The sequence below is a fragment of the Cucumis melo genome, chromosome 5 (assembly GCF_025177605.1).
Source record: "Cucumis melo cultivar AY chromosome 5, USDA_Cmelo_AY_1.0, whole genome shotgun sequence".
NCBI lineage: Eukaryota > Viridiplantae > Streptophyta > Magnoliopsida > Cucurbitales > Cucurbitaceae > Cucumis > Cucumis melo.
The window spans coordinates 13,256,709-13,277,812 of NC_066861.1; the positions used below are offsets into that span (position 1 = coordinate 13,256,709).

The 21,104-nt window shown below is 34.6% G+C and overlaps 1 protein-coding gene and 1 long non-coding RNA gene across 2 annotated transcripts; both read left to right on the forward strand.

The window, feature by feature from the left end:
- Positions 1 to 1,148: 1,148 nt before the first annotated feature.
- On the forward strand, positions 1,149 to 1,684 carry LOC127143770 (small polypeptide DEVIL 6-like). The gene has a single exon (XM_051084501.1). It carries the CDS (start codon positions 1,240 to 1,242, stop codon positions 1,390 to 1,392), a length of 153 nt encoding a protein of 50 aa, XP_050940458.1. The 5' UTR covers positions 1,149 to 1,239; the 3' UTR covers positions 1,393 to 1,684.
- Positions 1,685 to 2,646: 962 nt separating this feature from the next.
- On the forward strand, positions 2,647 to 19,329 carry LOC103485763 (uncharacterized). Its single transcript, XR_007820789.1, has 3 exons — positions 2,647 to 2,956; positions 18,540 to 19,004; positions 19,101 to 19,329. It is a non-coding gene; the product is annotated as an uncharacterized LOC103485763 (long non-coding RNA).
- Positions 19,330 to 21,104: the final 1,775 nt, after the last annotated feature.

Below are 21,104 nucleotides of genomic sequence, written 5' to 3' on the forward strand. Positions count from 1 at the left end.
AAAAAGTGGAATTATTAATTATGATTTAAATTACATGGTTGAAAATGTATGGAACTTTATACGGTGGGTATAGAAAGAGTTAAGCTGAGGTAGGTCAGGCTACATGTCAGATTGCCAACTCTACTCAAAACGATAACCTCTTCAAAACATTCTCTTCTTTCATATTAGAATCATCTTAATGCCACCCTTTTGTCTTTGTGTCTCTATATGTTTGTGTTCTTTTCTTTTCTTTTCTTTTCTATTCATTTATCCTGATTTTTTTCTTCCATCCAAATTTTCATCCTCACACATGGTACACATCGATCATTTTTCATTTTTCATTTTTCTCTGACTTTGTAGACTTACATATATATATATATATATATTGATTACACTTATAATAACAATTCAATGAAGTTATATGGTTAATAAAAGGAAAAGAATTGATATGACTTTTATTCAAAATTCATACGAATGGAATATATGATGTAATATAAAACTAAACACAGATTATATTTGTGATTAAAAAAAATGTTACTCGTTTGTATTAATTTAATTATGAATTCAACAAACAATTGTAATTATGGAGGCCAAACAAATGCATGAAACTTGTTAAAAGATAAGGTAACATCATCAATTTTAAAATTCTCTTTTACTAATTGTGAGACGAAACCCATAAAAATCAGTTTTGTATTGCTTGTTTAGTAGGATCCAACCAAAAAAGGAGAAACAAAAAAAGGACCACCAATTAAATAAGGTGAATAATAATAATAACCTTATCATGTTCATGTTGAAAATAATGCACACATAAATGCATAAATAACAATTGAAAAAAAAAACAAAAACCCCTCTTCTAATTTTTATATATGTATTATTATTATTATTATTATTATTATTATTATTATTATTATTATTATTATTATACTACTGCTACAGGGTGACCCATTAGGTGGTGGATGATGGCTACACACAACCAATAAAGTAAAGGGAATTAGAGAAATAATTATTTGGGAAGGGAATTGAATAAATTAATTTTGAATGAAGGGGGTGGCACTCCCAAGTGGGGTCTATGAAAATGGGAGTTTGTCTGGTGGGTTAAGGGGACAAAGGCAGAGGGGTTTGATGGTCCAATTCCCGCTGAGACCTTCTCTTTTCTCTATATATATATAAGAAGCAGAATCCTTCTTTCCCCTAAACATTTCTTCAACCAAAGCAATCCAATTGACACAACAAAACAAACAACGTCACACACAAATTAAAATGAAGATCATGATGATGTCGAGTAGTGGAAGCTCCAAGAGAAGGCTTTCATCATCTCCAAGTAGAGGATTTGGAGGAGTTCTTAGAGAGCAAAGGGCTAAGCTTTACATTATTAGAAGATGTGTTGTTATGCTTCTTTGTTGGCATGATTAATTAGATGGTGTTATTGAAGATCAACAAAATTAACACAATAGGTTTTTCTTCTTCTTCTTTTTTTTTTCTTTTTTTTTTTTTCCAAATTATTGTTTTTATTTAATTATTTTGGAGTGTAAATAGAGGGTAGCTAGGAAGAGAAAGACGACATGGATGGAAGAGTTTTTTTCTTTTTCCACGACAGATTTTTGGTAGATTTAATTTGGCCTTGTTCTGGGTCACAAGATGTGTAAAAATATTAGAGGGAAAAAGGAAACTCTTAATTATCAACTTTGGATCTACTTTTTGATTTCATCTCTTTCTTTTTCTTTCTAAAGTGAATTTGGATATGTTTTCCTTCTTGTCTCTTTCTTTCCTGTCCTTGAGTATTGAGCATTTGGAGTGTTTTGACTTTGCCCACTTGATCAAAATGAAACCACATATTAATTAATGGGCCTTGTTCTCTCTTTATCTGTAGATCTAGCTAGTTCTGTGAATGGGATACGAAATCCTTACATTGATGATGATTCACAGACCAATGTTTTAGTGTATCTTTAAATCATCAATCCTTTAAAGGTTTAACTGAGAAATTTAATATTTAACAACTATTTCTGAACTAAAAAAACTGAGAATAAAATTGACTTTTGATGAATATTTTCTCAATTGCACAACAGAATGAGAACGAAGGAAAAAGGGCCAAAAAGGGATGTTTTGAATCCATTAGTTTTTTCTTTCCATTTTCATTTCTCAGCTTAACTTTACTTACAATAAGGCATTTCACAGACTCCCCACTTCTAGCCATAATCATTTCTCTCTGCTTTATTTTTTTGGCACCTGCAATAAAATAAAATAAGTTATAATAATTAAGCTCATGGTACACACATTTATTATTTGTAAAAATGGAAAAGAAAACAAAACTAAGCCCACAAAGATGTAAAATGTCACAAATGCTCTCGTTATTGATATACATTTGACGCACCTAATGCACCTAATACCTATTGATACACATGATACATTTGATATTTCTTGATACCCTTTGGACCTTGATACACCTAATACTTCTTGTTACACTTGATTCTTCTCGATACAGATAACCCTTGGGCCTAGATACATTTGATATGCTCTTGATGAACATTTGATACACCTGATACCTTAAATTGTAACACGTCTACTTTTACTCCAAAATAATTTATTGATTGAATGTTGATTGTTATAAGTTGTTGTTAAGTTATTGTAAGATATATTGTTGATGTATTTGAAATGTTGATTATTTGTTATATATAACTGTTGATACTTTCATATATTTTTAATGCACTTGAAAGGTTACTTCAAGTATTTACTGATTGATGTCTGATACACTCGAGTATTTAAAATGTTTACTTGTGTTTATTGTTTGGTGTATGATAACTTAACTTGTCGATGTTGAGGTTGAATTTGAGGAAGAAGAAGAAGAGGAAAGGGGTATGAATTAAGGTGAAAGAGATGAAGAAATCATGAAGGGATAGACAGCCATGGCAGAAGCTCGGTGTTCACAGACATCTTCTGGTTTTTGCATCAGTTTGAACTCCTAAAAAAGAATTAAAAGGTGAGGTTTGTTCTTTTTTTTTTTTTTTTTAGAAATTTCATTCAATTTCTAACAAGTCTTATGAAGGAAGCATGAGCAAATTCTGATTTTAGATTGGTGTTTTTCAAAAAGGCATTGAGGTCTTAAATGCTTTGGTCTTAAAAGCAAATTCTAACAAGTCATGAATGCTTTGGTTTTTCAAGTCTTTTAGATCATACAGAGGGTGTTAAAAGCTCTTTTAGGTATGGTTTAAAATTTTATGAAATTTCCTGCAACGTTTATGAAGAAAGCGTGAGCTACAAATGATTGGAAGTAAGCTTAATTTCAGGAGCAAGTTAGGGGATAGTAGAAGACTCGATTTTTTACTGTCTCTGTTTTAGGGAATTTCTATAGCAATTTGTTGGAAATCTTTTTCCTTCCTTCAAGTAAGTTGCAGAGGAGTTAAAAATGAAGAGTTTGATATAAGCACATTAATGTTGGTGAAGTATTGAGAAAGTTATAAATGTTTGAAGTTAAGTTGTTAAATCTGGAAAATTGTAGGGAAATAGGAGAAATACTCTTTCATGCCTAAGTTTACAATAGTTGAAGGTCATCGTTTTGTGCGTCATCAAAAGTTAGTATAAAGATATCATACTATATAAGGTTTTGATGCTCAGTTTTGGTTTGTTTGACAGGCAAAGAGAAAATAAGTCGAGTCTACACACTAGGGAACTAGCCTAAGGCTGTGAGTGACAAAACAGAATTCAAAACAGATTTCTAAATTGTTGTCTATGATTATATTTTTATGAATAGTACATGATTTCTATTAACGATTTCAAGCATAAGTTTTATGATAAAATTAGTTATTAACGATTTCTATTTTTATGAATAGTACATGAGCACGTTATTATCGACGGTCTGAAAATTAGTTGAAACCATATCATTTTAAGCAAGTATTGTTTTTAGATTTTTAGCTTTCCACGAACAATCTTAGGAAGCTTGAGCTTTACGAAAGATAAAGATAGCATACATATTTTGATGATTTTTTTTATGTTTCTATTGACTACATGACTGAGATGTTGAGCCTGAGGCTATATTGTACCATGTTCAAGTTAGATTTCGCTGTTGACGTTGAGTATACTTCGAAGCGACGATGTTGTCGTGAGTGTTGGGCAGGCCCTATTACATCGTAGAGCTTATAAACGTTAGTTGTATTGGGCGTGCCCTACACAACGTAGATTTGTCATGTTAGTTAAAATATTTTGATATACTTGATATACCTTACTAGATTTCAACGACGTACATGCTGAGTATTTGAAAAAGCTATTCTTATTATTATATGTTCATATTTACAGCTTGATTAAAGAGATTTATATGTGTAAAGTTTTCATGTGCTCTTATCTTTATATTTACAGTTTTAAACTGAGTTGTCACTCACTGAGCTTTATAGCTTACCCTTCCAAGATGAGTCACTCATTAAGTTTTATAGCTTACCCTTCCAAAATGTTTTACTCATGTGCTCTTATCTTGATATGCCTTGCTAGATACTCTACAGTTTGTGTAAGTTCTAGGTGATGTAGTTGTATAAACCTTTGTTGGTTATGTTTTTGGTTAAGGTGTCTCCATCATGTGTACTTGTTAAATTAGTTATTTCAGAGCTGCACTTCATGTATGTCTATGATTTGTCTAGGTTCCGTTGTGTTGTGTAGCATGTAAACTAGTTTATAAACAAGATTAGCATGTTTATCAGGTTCAAGAGTTCAATAAAGTTAATAGATATCGTTAGAGGAGAGAGATGTCAGTCGACTTCACGCTGTCTTTCGAGCTAAGCTAGTAGGTAGTTAGGAAGGGGGTGTGACACTACGGACCCACCATATCTTAACAAACTCCCCTTTGGGTCTGGGAGTTATTTGATAAAAAATGCACCAGATCAACATAAGAAGAATAGTCAATAAACATTCCACATAACCAATTGTATAGAAAAGTCAGAGATAGAAGATAGAAACCAATATCTCAACTATCATTCATAGACAAAGAAACAAAAACTGATAGAAGCAAAAAAAAAAAAAAATATAGTCCAATTCTTCAACCATACAACCAGAGATAAAAAAGAACGACAAACATTGTCAAGCAAAAAGAATTGGCAACCCATCACCCCATCACCCAATCTCTCCACAAAACAACCCAAAAAGTTAATCATACTCCCCCTTGTAGATGAAAAGATTTACTTATGGATCCAAGGACTCCTGAGATTCAGCGATCCTGGCTTTAAGAGCATTAAGCACTGCGTCCATAACTGTGTGACGACTAGTAAGTGTAGCCTGAACCTGATGAATTTCCTCTAGGGTGACATTGAGAGCTTGAGATTCGTCAGTCAGAAGATGCACAACTCGTACTACCAAGTCATGAGATAAATGCAAGCCAGTGATTGGGACTTGCAAATCTACACCCGATGAGCTAGAGCCCCAATGGGGAAGATGAAATGTAGTAGGAAGGTTAGACACATGGGAGCCCTGGAACAATTTATAGTTGAGAGAGATAGTCTGAGGAGCAGGACCCACTACTTCACCATCAGCAAGCACTTTTGGGTGTTTGGACAACGGAAAGCCAGTAATTAGACGAGGAAAATAGATTGGAATGTTGATCGCATAGGTGTCGACATGGCGAAGGATATGCTGAAAAATGAACTCCCCTACGTCGATAGGTCGTCCAATACCAATTTGAAAGATAAGTTACACTAGAGCTGTAGATATCGTTGTCATATGAGTTGATGGAAACCAATTCGCCACCGTTATCTTGTGAAGAATCACGTACTTCACACTCAGCTTAACAACAAGAAATTGCTCGTCAATGGGACATGAACGTACCATCCCACGAGAAAGTTCTAAGGCAAGCTATTTAGAGGCGAGCTGACATACAACTGGACCAGTAGGCACAACAACATTCAAATAATCATTTAACAGAGAAGGAGAGACATGAACACACGTACCCCGTACATGCACTTTGAAAAATCAAGTGTTTCAGATTCGTTAAAATCAACAAAAAGAGTAACAATAAAATCCCAAACCAATTTGGGATAAAACACACCAAGATTATTGATCGTGCACATCATTCTTGCCTTCTCAACCATCTCGATAATGTCAGCACACGAGCGATGTTGATCAGATATAACGAACTCATCGGCAATCTGACGCTTCATTACGTACTTCCATTTAAACATACATTCTTTTGAATGAAAAGGGATCGTGTCAATTGGTACAAAAAGCACATTTGAAGGTAGTTTGCGATGACCTGCCTTAGTGGTCACCACACATTGCTCCTTGGACGGCTAACGAAAACAAGCCTGACAGGCTCAATTGGTGAAATAGAGCTATCTTGAACAAGCTGCTCTAGCATGGAAGGCGGCATAGTGGATGGACCAGCATTACATCCAGTTTTAGGGTGCACTAGAGTAGGAGGAGGCGAATCATGAGTTTGAATCGGTGAAGTAAAACGAGGAGGAGAATTATCCCCATGAGTTACATGGGTACCAAACTCCTTGAATAACTCATGAATAACTAAATTCGTAGTTCGCTTTCCCCCGCCTCGATCAAAAGTTACTCGTGGGGTAGCAGAGAGTTGTGGCGAAGAGTCAAACAGCTGACGATAGACGGCTTCGCAGCAGACACTCTGTTTGGTTGAGGGTTCTTTGACGATTCTCCTACACAGGCATCAATTGCGGTACCCACCTTGAATCTTCGTCGCATAATGTCAGCTAGAGCGATATCATCATTGGAATCAGACTTGACCATTACAGTCTCAACCGATTCGATCACAGGTGCCTTGAACTTACGCTTTAGAGGTTATCGAGATGTTTCACTTTTGACATTGGAAGAACGTAAAAGAGAGGGAGGAGGAACATACGCATCTGACACAGTCTCTTGAACGACATTCTCAGACATTGACTGAGCAGTAGAGGATGATCACTGATTTCCTGAAGATGTCGTAGTCTTCGGAGAGGGCCGAAATCATCTTGATTCTTGGAGCCTTGACTTATTGATTAGCACACGAAGATGGATTCATTTTGTGAACTGGAGAGAAGTACTTCTTGTGTCTTTTTGAAACCATCTTCGAAGAATAGGAGGATATGCAGCTGACCCAAATGTGATGTTTTAGAAGTGAAAGATGAACCACACACGGAAGAAGATAGATCATAAGTAAATTTCAACTGTTAGACTTCAACTTACACAAAGTATTGACTAACGCCAAGTGGGCCCACATATTTAATTTAGAAAGCCCAACTCCCAATAATTGGTATGCCATTAACTTGAACACACGTAAACCTGCTTTAAGACTTTCAAATATGGATGCTTCCAACGGCTTTGTCAAAATATCAGCTAATTGAATTGAGCTCCACACATGCTCTAAGAAAATGATCTTTATTTAAACCAGTTCTTGAATGAAGTGATGACGAATGTCTATATGCTTTATTCTGCTATGTTGAACGAGATTCTTTGAAATATTGATGGCACTCATATTATCACAGTACAAAGTCATCATATCTTGCTGAATATCATATTCGGTCAGCATTTATTTCATTCAACAGCTGAATGCAACTAATTCTAGCGGCTATATACTCTGCTTCAACAATGGAAAGGGAAATGATGTTTTGTTTCTTACTAAACCATGCAATTATGTTATTACCCAAAAAGAAACATCCATCAGAGGTACTCTTTCTGTCTTCGACACATCTAACCCAATTAGCGTCACAATATCCAACAAACAAATTGTAGTGTTAAAGGAATACCATATCTCGAACTCAACAATACCCATAACATATTTCAGGATACATTTAGCACACCGAAGGTGAGATTCTCTAGGATCAGCCTGGTAGCAAGCACACACACCTATGGTATAAGTTATATCAAGACGACTGACAGTGAGATACAACAAGCTTCCTATGCTACTGCGATATAAGCTTTCATCCATCTTCTTTCCATCATTATCTTTGAAGACTTTGATGTGCGTGGCTGTCGGAGTTCACTTTACCTTAGCCTGTTCAAGATTGAACTTCTAAATCAAATTTCGAGCATACTTCTCCTGTGAAATGAATATTCATGAATCTCTCTATTTTATTTGAAATCTCCGAAAGAAGGTCAGTTTACCAACCATACTCATTTCAAACTTAGCCTTCATTTGCTATACGAAGGCGATGATTAAGGAATTTGGATAACCTCAAAAAACAATGTCATCTACGTATACCTGAGCAACTAAGAATTTATCTTTCCTTTTCTTGATGAACATCATTTTGTCAGTACCACCACAAACAAACCCCTGTTCTAACCAAAAAAAAAAAAAAAAGATAATTGATCATACTAGGCACGAGGAGCTCGTTTCAGTCCATATAGAGCCTTCTTCAACCTATACACTTGATCCAATTAGGCAAAATCTTCAAATCCTTTTGGTTATGCTACATATACTTCCTTCGCGATGGATCCATTCAAGAAGACGCTCTTCACATCCATCTGATGTAGAATAATTCAACAGAAACAGGCAAGACATAATAGCAAAGGAAAAGATTCTAGATGAGCTACAGGTGCAAACGTTTCTCTAAAATCAATTCCTTCAGTCTGAGAATAATCTTGTGCAATCGGCCGAGCTTTATTTCGAGTCACATTGCCTTTCTCGTTAGTTTTATTCTTAAAAATCCATTTGTACCCATAATGTTAACATCTGCAGGCCTTAGTATAAGTTCTTCCTACATAGCCTTGATATTGTGCTCATCCTTCAATGCCTTGGTGACACTAGTGGGTTCGATAGTGGAAGTAAAACATACATCGACAATCATCTTGGAATAATCTGATCGAGTTTTCTTTCTTGTAGTAATCCCCTGGTAGTGTCTCCAATTACACTACTGACAGGATGATTCTTTTTCACATGAGTTGAGGGTGCAAGTGGTTGAATACTTATGTCAACTGTTGACTCTTCTACACGATCAGATGTTATCCATTCTACTGAACACGTATGTTGATCAATTTTATAAGTCTGATCCGACGCTCCTTCTACTACAGCTACAGGAGTAACTTATACTACTCCAGACTCGTCTGTTTCTGATCTTTTAGTCCTACTATCCCAGGCTTTCGTATAGGCAACATCTTCATTATCAAATAGGTTTCTTGCATTCATATCCTCAGTATCAGGAATTCAAATATTTATAGATTCGACCATAGAGTTTGTCCTTTTGTTAAATACTCGATAGGATTTGCTATGAATAGAGTACCCAAGAAAGATTCCCTCATCAAATTTTGAGTCCCACTTTTAGTAATAATCATCCACTTTTAGTAGTACAACCAAATATATGGAAGTATTTTATGTTTGGTTTTCATCCTTCCACAGTTGATAATTTTTTAAAGTAGTTCTAGGATGCAATGCAATACAATTGTGTAAATGGCATGTCGTGTTCACCACTTCTACCCAAAAGTACACAGGTAAGGACTTTGCATGAAGCATTACTTTAGCCATTTCCTACAACATTCAATTCTTCCTTTCTACTACACCATTCTACTGAGGAGTCATCAGAGCAAAGAACTTGTGAAATATTCCTTCGGATTGATAGAACTCAGTAAAATGTTGATTTTCAAACCCTCGACCATGATCAGTTCTAATCCTGGGTTCATTATGATCTTTCTAATGTTGAAGTTGTAAGCATAGATTCTGAAGGTCTTGAAGGTGTCTAACTTTTCTCTAATGAATCATATCCACGTATACCGAGAGTAATCATCTACAGTAACGAGAACATACCTTTTTCCCCCAAGACTATCAACCTGCATTATCCCCATCAAGTCAAGATGTAATAATTCTAGCACATGTGTGGATGATCCCTGTTCAGTAGCCTTGTGTGAAGTCTTTATTTGTTTTCTTACTGGGCATTCTGTGTAAAACATATCAGCGCACTGCTTTAGTCGAGGTAATCCTAGTACCGCCTCTGCCTTCTGAGTCTTGTAAATCTTGGCCATACTAATGTGCCCGAGTTTCTTATGCCAAAGCATTTTCTTTATAGATCGAGACAGATTGCATTTCATTTCTTGACTCGCATTATCCCAATGCTAACAATTATCCAAAAGTCTGGTCCCTGACATAACCGTTGTCTATTCGCTATTTAGAACTTCACATTTCTCTTTGGAGAACTTTACAGAATATCCTTCATCACACAATTGACTAATGCTAATCAGATTTGCTGACAGACCTTCAACCAGTTTGACGTTGTTTAATTTTGCCACGCTAGGCAGATCAATGTTTCCTTTGCCAGTCACATTTCCTTTGACTCCATCACCAAAAGTGACTCGACCTATCCTGAACTCATGTAATTCAGTAAACAATAGTGAGTTACCTGTCATATGTCTAAAGCAGCCGCTATCAAAGTACCAGTATTTAGGACTTTTCGTAAGAACGGTGGTAAAGGCTACATAACACTTGACAATTCCTTTAGCTCTCTACTCCATCTTCTTTGGCTTAGAATTAATTAAGGCTCTTCTACTAAACTAATGACCTAATTTTTTCCTCTGATGAAGTTTGTAGCACTGCGGTCCAGGTTCGCCGTAAAAGTGGCATATCCATTTCCGAGTCATTACACCATTTTTCTTTTCAGCTTCAATTGTCAAGGTTCCTACATCCTCATCTAGGTACTATTGATCATACACTCAAACAAAATGCAGGAGACTTTCCTTTGGCTAACACTTGGCCTCTATGGTATCCTAAACCTTCCTGATCATTTTTTGTTTTCCAATACGAAGTACATTGTCGAGACTCTGTGTCCTAGGTGAGAGCAATCTGACGAATTTCATCAGAGTTTCATATTCACCAGACACCTTTCTTAACTCACTCTTTAGATCACATACAGTGGTCATCTGACGATGATTATCATTGTATAGAGTCAAGAATCTTTCTCAGTATTGTTTTAGTAGTTCTTGATCCTCTTTCCACAGACAAAGTAGTTCTTCAAAATAAAGGGAGAAAACTTGGGCTTCGCATCCCTAGTCTCTTTAACCACCGCTTCAGGTGGATCTATCTTAGGTACCCTGTGGTCGTGAGATATATTAACACCATGTTGTTTAAAGATTTCTTCAACTTTACAACGCATTAATGCTTGATCGTAACATTTTTTAATCACTCTTTAAGGATGTATCTTCATTAGACAGGGTAATTGTGAGTCCCTTTTTCTTCCATTTCAAGTAGGTTGCACACTCTGCTTGGAAATATCCATGCCCTTCACATTCATGACATTTCATCATCTTGTCAGTTCTCTCATTTGATAGAGTATTGCGATCATGATCTCTTCTTCTAGTCGGAGTTACTGCGTTTGTTGCACTGGAACTGAAATAGTTCGTGCTGTCATTGTCTCGATTTGTTTGCGATCCATATCCTCCTGCCTTTTTGTAAAATTTATTCTTGAACTTTGTAAAACATCATGATAGTAGAGCCACCGCTTCTGCAAGATTTTCATTAGTTGGATCTTTCCAGCTAAGTTTCGAGGATTCTTCGCACTCCCCTTGAAAAGTGATGTCATTCTTCTTTTTCTGACCTTAATCTTCAAATCATAGCTCAAACGTTCGTAAGGATCCAAATAATTTATCTAGCTTCATCGAAATTATGTCATTAGCTTCCTCAATAGCAGTCACTTTCATATTGAATCTTACTTTAAGAGATCTTCGAACTTTTTGAACCATCTTCTTCACTTCAAAGATTTTCTCACCAAGAGCGAATGATTTATTTGCAAAGTCCAACACCCGGACATTAAAGTCAGTAATGGTTTCCTCATCATTCATCTTAAGTGCTTTGAAACGTGAGGTCAGAATCCGCAACCTCGATACTTTCTGAAAAAACAGTGCGATAATCAATTAAACCGTCAGTTAATACTAAAGCTAATAACAGTTGTAGTGGCTAGAGGGACAACAGAAGAGAATAACATAAGGAACTTTGGTAACCCAGTTCGGCCAATGTTGCCTACGTCTGGGGAGTTGCGCACAGTCCTGATGAGTAATTTTATTAAGATTCACTTTAGTCAATATACATCGATACAACATTTGTATTCTGTTCAACTATATGACTATATAACATGTGTCTCGGCTTCAGACTTTAGGCTCCCCCTGAATGCATGAGCGAATGTCTTCGACGATATCTTTATATACTTCTAAAGATTACTGTGATCATGTAAGCCACTGTCTCATCCTTTTTATTACTCATCAACAATATCAACTTAGATACACATGCTGATTTTATAGACATAAGATCATACTGTCTTTTCGTTCCTGCAGCTTCTGCAATAAGTTCTTCGTTAACCTTCAACCGTGAATAATCTTTTTAATATTTTTCCGCATACAATCCCTGTATTCGAAAGTCCTATTTATACATATAAAATTTATATGTATAAATCTTATTTCTTCAAAGATAATTAGCAAGATTCCTAAAATAAGGGAGGATCTTTTATCCTTTAATTATCTTATCTTTTAAAAGAATAATCTCATAATATCTTTTAGACAAAATCTTTTTATCCTTTAATTATCTTATCTTTTAAAAGGATAATCTCATAATATCTTTTAGACAAAATCTCCAACAAACTCCCCTTTTGTCTAAAAGGAATTTCTTTTCTGGTTCAAAACAATGCATCTCAGAGACTTTTCATAAGAGAACAGTCAGCAAACATCCATATTCACCACATAATTAACACAGCAGTTAACACAATCATCATTTCATTTGTCTACCTTGTAGCTAGTATTCAAAACAGCATATGAACTGCACAACTTCAACAGAAACATCAACATAAACAGCTTCAAGATATTGGCCTGCAACAGACTTCAAAACAATATCTGAACTGCACAACTTCAACAAAAACAGCAATATAAACAGCTTCAGGATATTGAACATCTAAACTATACAGCTTTAACATAAATAACTTCAGGATATCAGCATATTCAATATTCAATAACACAACCATTATTTAGAGTTAGGGTATCAGCATTTAGATGAACCAGAAGACTTGAGAAGAAACGGGGTAGAAGGATAATGCTTTCAAGTTGAATGTTCTGTAATACCCACACCATTTCAAGCATAATACATAACCACTCTATTAGATCTTCGAGATCTTATTTAAAAGATATGGATAAAAGATTCATATTTATGAGGAAGATATTTTATGTTTTATCTTTTATCTTTTAAAACAAATATCCTTTTAACCTTCTTTTTAATCTCATTAATTCGTTTTGACAAAAATCCCAAATCCCAATAAACTCCCCTTTTTTGTCAAAAAGAGAAGAATTATTTTTATGTTCAACTAGATGCCACATAATAAAATATCATCAATAGGAAATCAAATAATTGATATAAAACCATCTTGAGATGCAGAGACTTCCAGAGGCATATATCAATAAGAACTCAATAAAAGCCATCAAATTGACAGTAGTCAAAACTGAAGCCATTGTAGAAGTCAAAACATACTTCACCAGAAATAGCATCACTAGAAGCATCAAAACATAGGGAACATCATAGAAACAAAATATACTGCTCTTTTTGATCCAAAACAGAATAAGCACATCTACCACAAACCCTTTAATCCATCAAAAACAAAATATGCACAAAACTCTTCAATCAACATTAATAATAATCATATAAACTCCATAAAAACAACAAATTTTAGCATCTCCTTTAGGTGGCCCATCTAAAACAACTTTTTGCACAAAACACTTCTCCCCCTATTTAACACTAAGGGATACAGTAGAAATCTCATTCACTGGCCAAACTGTCAATGTTCCTCGAGATAAGACAGAAGCCAAAACATCAATAGATAGATGCAAAGACTAAGAGCTTTCCACCATAGTGATTCCCAGAAATCCATGATACTCAAACATGAGTGATGTTCATTTGATACATTCACTTCATCAGAATGTGTCTGATCTTCTTTAGATAAATGACATGAATGATTATTATTAGACACCCAGTGATAGCAGTTATCAATCTGTCTGGTGCCATTCAAAAGAACATTTTTATTAATATCAGTCACAATACCTTTTTCCTTGCTAAAATTAATAGTATAACCTTGATCACATAGTTGACTGACACTAATTAGGTTTGCCTTGAGCCCTTCAACATATCGTACATCATTTAGACATGATAGATTATATTTCTCAATATTTCCTTTTGCAAGGATTCTTCCTTTTGCACCATCTCCAAGCATAACATGTCAAGATATACATTCTTTTAGTTCGGAAAAGAAGGATCTATTTCCAGTCATGTGTTTAGAACAACCGCTATCAAGATTCCAAGCATCAGTTGAAGATTAAACTGTTGTAAATGCAATATTGTAGTGTTCGGACGGTTTAACTCTCCAGATCATACGACTTCTTTTTCCTTTGTTCCAATTTTTGAAAGTTGATTTATGCTTTAAACTGCCATACTCTGCCTCCCGCTGCCACCATTTGTCTCTTTGTAGTTTAAAACAAAAAGGTCTAATATGACCTTTTTTACCACAGTAATAACAAGTCCATCTTTTAGTTTTAGCTGAAGGATTAACAACTGTCATTGTAGGAACTGTTTCAGTTTCGTCTTTTACTAAAGCAGGAATAAACTTTGTTTCAGTTGTAGGTTTAATACTTCTCTCTGAAGCATCAAAACCAAGACCATATTTACTTGAACTATTTTGTCCTGAATTTAGTATTAAGTCTAAATTTTCAGTTCCTGAATTTAAATCTTCATAGACTTTATCGTCTGATTGTAGTCTTTCTGAACTTCTTTCAATTTCAACTTTAGAGATGATATGACAGACATTAATCGTTCATTTTCTTCCATAAGGTCTTGAATTCTTTCTTTTTGTATAACTCTGGCTTCAGTATCTTCTTTCCAGTACTTTGAGCTTGTCAAATGTCAACTCATTATCACAATTTTCTTCAGAACTTTCACTTTCATCATCAGAATCAGTTTTTGTAACGTGTATAGTGAATGCAATCATGCCATTATCTTCTTCTTTATCATCAGTGTCCTCATCTGACAATGTATCACAAAAATTTTTTTGAAAGCTTTTCTTTTGTCTTCTTAAAAACGTGGGACATTCAGCCTGATAATGGCCAACTCCCTCACATTCTCTACATCTGAAAACTCTTCTTTCGCCCTTTTTTTCGTCCATAATCACTATTCCTCCTATTTGAATTTTCATTAAACTTTCTCGTATTGTTCTCACCATCTTTTCTTTGATAGTTAATCAGATTTTGAGCGTTTGATCCTGTGGTATTCAAGTTTTTGAATTTCTTGATCACATTAGAGAACTGTTTGATCAGGAGGTCTATTGATTTGTTCATAATTGCTTCCTTATCAAACTGATTTACCGTACTCTCGTCTTCATATATTAACTTGAAAGCGATGCCCTTGCCTTTCTTGTTTTCTCTGTGAGATATAGCCATCTCAAAAGTAAGCAGGGACCCAAAAAATTGATCTAATTTTAATTTGGTTATATCATGTGCTTCCTCTATTACAGTGACCTTCATGTCAAGTTTTCTTGGTAGAGATCGCAATATCTTTCGCACAATCTTAGAATCAAGAATTTTTTCACCAAGCAGCAGTGATTCATTAGGAATCTCCAGAACTCTCTCATTGTACTCTGAAACTGATTCATCTTCAGACATTTTAAAAGCTTCAAATTTCGATTTTATCAACTGCAGTATGGATATTTTGACTTTAGAAGTCCCTTCATAAGCAACTTCCAATATTCTCCATGTTTTTTTAGCTGTACTGTACGAGTTTATAAGTTTGAACACATTTAGATCCACACCATTGAATATTGCATTTAAAGCTCTAGCATTCCAAATTGATGCTTGTTCTTCAGCATCTGTCCATTTAAACTCAGGTTTTGGAACTAATACACCATCCACAGTAGTCATCGGAGGCTCATATCCAGCCACAAGAGCTCTCCAAGCTCTCCCATCTAATGTTTTAATAAAAAAATATCATACGAGGCTTCCAATATGAGTAATTTTTACCATCCAGTACAGGAGGACGAAAAACTGAAGGTCCCTCTTTGATTATCTCTATGATCTTGCAACCCGCTCTGATACCAATTGAAAAAATAGTGAGATAATCAATTAAACCTTCAATTAATACTAAAGCTAATAACAGTTGTAGTAGCTAGAGGGACAGCAAAAGAGAATAACACAAGGAACTTTGGTAACCCAGTTCGACCAATGTTGCCTATGTTTGGGGAGCTGCGCACAGCCCTGATGAGTAATTTCATTAAGATTCACTTTAGTCAATATACATCGATACAACATTTGTACTCTATTCAACTATATGACTATATAACATGTGTCTCGGCTTCAGACTTCAGGCTCCCCCTAAATACATGAGTAACTTTCCTCAATGATGTCAGACTCCAGGCTCCCCCTGAATGCATGAGTGAATGTCTTCGACGATATCTTTATATACTTTTAAAGATTACTGTGATCACGCAAACCACTGTCTCCTCCTTTTCATTACTCATCAACAATATCAACTTAGATCAACATGTTGATCTTATAGACATAAGATCATACTGTCTTTTCATTCCTGCACCTTCTGCAATCAGTTCTTCGTTAACCTTCAACCGTAAATAATCTTTTTAATATTTTTCGGTACACGAACCCTGTATTCAAAAGTCCTATTTATACATATAACATTTATATGTATAAATCTTATTTCTTCAAAGATAATTAGCAAGATTCCTAAAATAATGGATGATCTTTTATCCTTTAATTATCTTATCTTTTAAAAGAATAATCTCATAATATCTTTTAGACAAAATCTTTTTATCCTTTAATTATCTTATCTTTTAAAAGAATAATCTCATAACATCTTTTAGACAAAATCTTCAACACTTTCACTTTGGTGGTTCCTATATATGCAACTTCTATAATATTCTAGGCTTATTTAGTTGAAGTGCATGTATTTATGAGTTTAAATACTTTGTGGTCTACACAATACAGGGCATTTAAGGCTCTAGAGTTTTCGAGAGACTCTTCATCTTCTTCCTTAGTCTAGGTGATTTCTGGCTTTATCACGGTCTTACCAGCAGCAGCTTGTGTAAAAGGTGGTTTCCATCCAGTTAACACTGCTTTCCAACATCGACTATCCATGGATTTGAGGAAGGAAACCATCTTGTTTTCTAGTAGCCATAATTCGTTCCTTCTAGCATCAGAGGTTTAGTCGTTAATGTCCCTTCTCGTACAGACTCCATTGAAGAACTTGTTTTAATACCAATTGAAAAAACAATGAACGGATCAATAACTATATTTGAAGATATTTCAATGCTCTTAACACAGTAGGAACAGTAACTAGCACATATAGTAGTGAGAATAGAGATAGTAGACATTTGTTAACCTAGTTCGATGACATTACATCTACGTCTGGGGGGGGTTCTTGACCCGATATAGGACATTTTATTACGAACAACTGCAGACCATAAGTGACAGAAGTGTCTTTCATGATGTTTAGTACAGAGCTTATAGTTCAAAGCGTTCTCTATATAGTGAGTATACGTGACAAAATAATCCACAAACATTTTATTTATTAAGTCTATGTTTGATTCTATCTAATCAAAACCTCCTTCTTAATCACTATTGCCTGATTAAGTAATACAAAGATGAAGATCTCCCCCTTGATCTATTTTCTCATCAATCATCTGATCAGGGATATGTATGTGAAAGAGTTATACGCGATCTTCATTTGGATGATATGTTGCTGCCTTTTTCATTCATGCACAAACGCATAACATATTGAGAAAGATATTTACTAGTGTGCACTTACAAGCAACGCACAGCTGGTTTCAGTAGCAAACAATTCTTCACCTACAAGAAATAATTTCAGTAGCAACAAATCCAACATTACACTTCTCTATATAAATGGTTTTCGTTTACACGCACCTATCCGATCACACTAATCATATCCCCCACAAAGGACTGAATAATCCACATATATTATTCTTATTCTCCAAGAAAACCGATAACTACAACCATATGACAAAAAAAGAATCTTTTTCTCTATTTTTCACATGTGATATATCTTGCACTGTTTGTTTAACAAATACTACAGGCCTACCATATCTTAACAGACTCTTTTTACATTTCCCATTTCCCATTTTCCATTTCCTGCATTACATTCATTACATTATTCATCAACTAAATAAACTCCCTATTGGGTTTGTGTTCGTAAACTCTTAGATAGTAAATATAATCCGTTGATTTTCATTAATAAAGTGTCATTTTTGTAATGTCAATAAAGTGTTATTGATTTTTAGTTTTGTCTTAATAACCGAAATCCAATAAATAGACATCCTAAGTTGTTTGATGAGTAATAATCATAACACTAGCATTCTTCATCTTAGTGGTTTGCTATCTTTGTCAAAGGGACAAGTGCCGTGTTGGAACTCCAATAATTTCGTTAGATAAGCAAATGAGCTACAACAGCTTGACTAACCTAATTGGTCGGGTATATGGTTATCTTTAATTTTTTTAGATAAGAATTGGTCTGCCATATTTCTCATTTTGTTAGTATCTCATAAGTGATAATGCAATTTTCATTTAATTGTTCGTCTATACTTCACTTAGCTGCTACCCTTGTCAATTTGTAGAGTGCTTTTTCATGAACCAATGCTTGTTGAGAACTAAATCTAGAAGTTTGTGTGGGATCATTATCCAATTCTCGTACTCAGAGTTGGAAAATGCAACAGAAAAGTTTTCGAGCTCCCATCTTGTTGGGCGTGGGGGAAGTAGCTTTGTCTATCGTGGTGAATTGAGGGATGGTAGAATAGTGGCAGTAAAGCGGCTCAATATTCAAGGAGGACCAGATGTAGACTACTTGTTCTTAACAGAAGTATCAGTTCCACCGATCCCTTTATCATCAGTTGACACATTTTTCCTAATATCTCTGGCAGAATAATATTGTTATCTTATTTTCTTCCATATTTTGTCGTTCAAATACAATTGTTATCAAGTCTGAATCATTGTCACGTGGTGCCTCTACTTGGTTACTGCACAGAGTCATTAGATACATGCGCGAAACCGTGAGCAAGGACACAAGCATTATTACTGATGCGGTATGTTTTTAAACTACTTACATTGTAACGTTATAAATACTATAATATGACTATTTTTTTTAACAAAATGTCTACTTGACTTTTTATGTTTTATAGATTGATACAAGAAACTCGTACTCACAGCTTGAATTGGATGAAGTACGAGTGGAGTGGGCTGAATTTTTATCCCGGTACATATGATAGATACACCTAGATATGATCTTCTTCTTAATTTTGTAAATGGCTAACATAGGAGAATGCCCATAACATTTTTTGTGTAAACGTTTTGTTCATAGCCATTATACTTATAGATGATGTAATAGATGCAAAGGGATAGAGACTTTAGTTTTGGTATACAAAATAGCTATTATTATTGGTTATATAAGAGGTAGCTATTATTATTGTTGATTTTGGAATAGGCCACAGACAGAAAATTTTAGTTGGCTATATTTGGATTGGAATTATGTAATCGTTGATGACATTGGTGAGAACAAATGAAATTATTGTTGGTTTACTTAATTATTTTGTCATTTTCTTGTTGCGTAACTATACTAGTTCTGAAAATTTTATTTTGTTGATGGATATGTTTTATTGAAACAAATGTACCTAATGCAAGAACCAGAAAATGAAAATTTGTATATTTAATATATATTAATAAACAGTACTATACATAACGTTTAAATATATGTCAAGTATACGATATTCCTTTACATGTAAAAACGTCAAGTATATGTTTACTTGACACGTAGAAGGCGTCAACTATACAACATTACTTGACACATAAAAGGTGAACTTTGATGAATTACTTGACGTTAATACAGTGTCAAGTAAACGTATACTTGATGGTTTTTTAGTGTCAAGTAAACGGATACTTGACGGTGTTTTAGTGTCAAGTAAACGTATACTTGACGGTGTTTTAGTGTCACGTAGACGTATACTTGATGGTTTTTAAGTGTCAAGTATACTTATACTTGACGGTGTTGTAGTGTCAAGTATACGCATACTTGACGGTGTTTTAGTGTCAAGTAATCAGACTATACTTGCCAATCGATTACTTGACGCTTTTAAAAACATCAAGTAAATGTTTACTTGACACTGTCTTAACGTCAAGTAATCTGATTTTTGTAGTAGTGATGATTGTGTTGATTTTTTGATTGCATGTAAGAAAAAATGCATGGATGTTCTTTCTTGTTTGCTAGGTATCATTCTATCATAGTCTATGGTACACTTATCCTATCCTAAGCTTACCTGATCTTGAATAGGAAAAAGATCATAATAATTTTGAGGTCCTTTTAAAAAAAATTCTCTCGTTATCTCATTCATTAATGAATTCTTTGCTAAGTCACGATGAACCTACAATCCTTTATAAAATAGTACTTGTGCTTAAATTTGCTTGTTGCCACCCTGAAAAGTCGGTCAAACCACCGAGTCTACCTAAATGAATCCTAGATTATTAAAAGCTCAACCATATATATATATATATATATAAAGCTTGCTACCATGAAAGAAACAAGAAAAGAAAATATCCAAAGTAAGAGAAAAGTGGCAAAGCAAAATGTTTTCTTTTAGATCAAAAGGTGAGGTTTGACTAAACAAGAAAAAAAATATAAAAGCTAAAAAAAATATGAGAGTATTTTCTACGGTTGAGTTGAAAGTTTAAATTTCCTTCGTAATGAGTTAGGGTTATTTGATGTTAGTGAGGTACAAACCCCTACGGAGGAAACTTTTCTTTTAACTTATTAAAACAAGTACAACCCTAATCCAGTGTTCCTAAGTAGCATGAAGGATTTGATAGATTTCTAATTCTACAAGGAGAAATCCTTCCCGAACTAGAGTAGAGGGAAAACAAGCCTAGGATACGTTTTAATTCTTTTGAAGCATGCCTAGTATGTCAAAGAAGCAAGACCTTGCATTCAATAAAACATGATTTAGCTTAAATAAAAGTCCTTTTAAAAGATTCCTAATCAATTTTCTTGCTTTTTAGAATATTTGATTGATCTTAAGCCTATGCATGAGCGAAACGTTAAGATTTGAGATTCAATCATAGCATCTCTTTTGAAAACCAACCTATGCACAAATGCTTGAGTTTCAATTCTCGCAACAATGTATGATTCCCTTGCA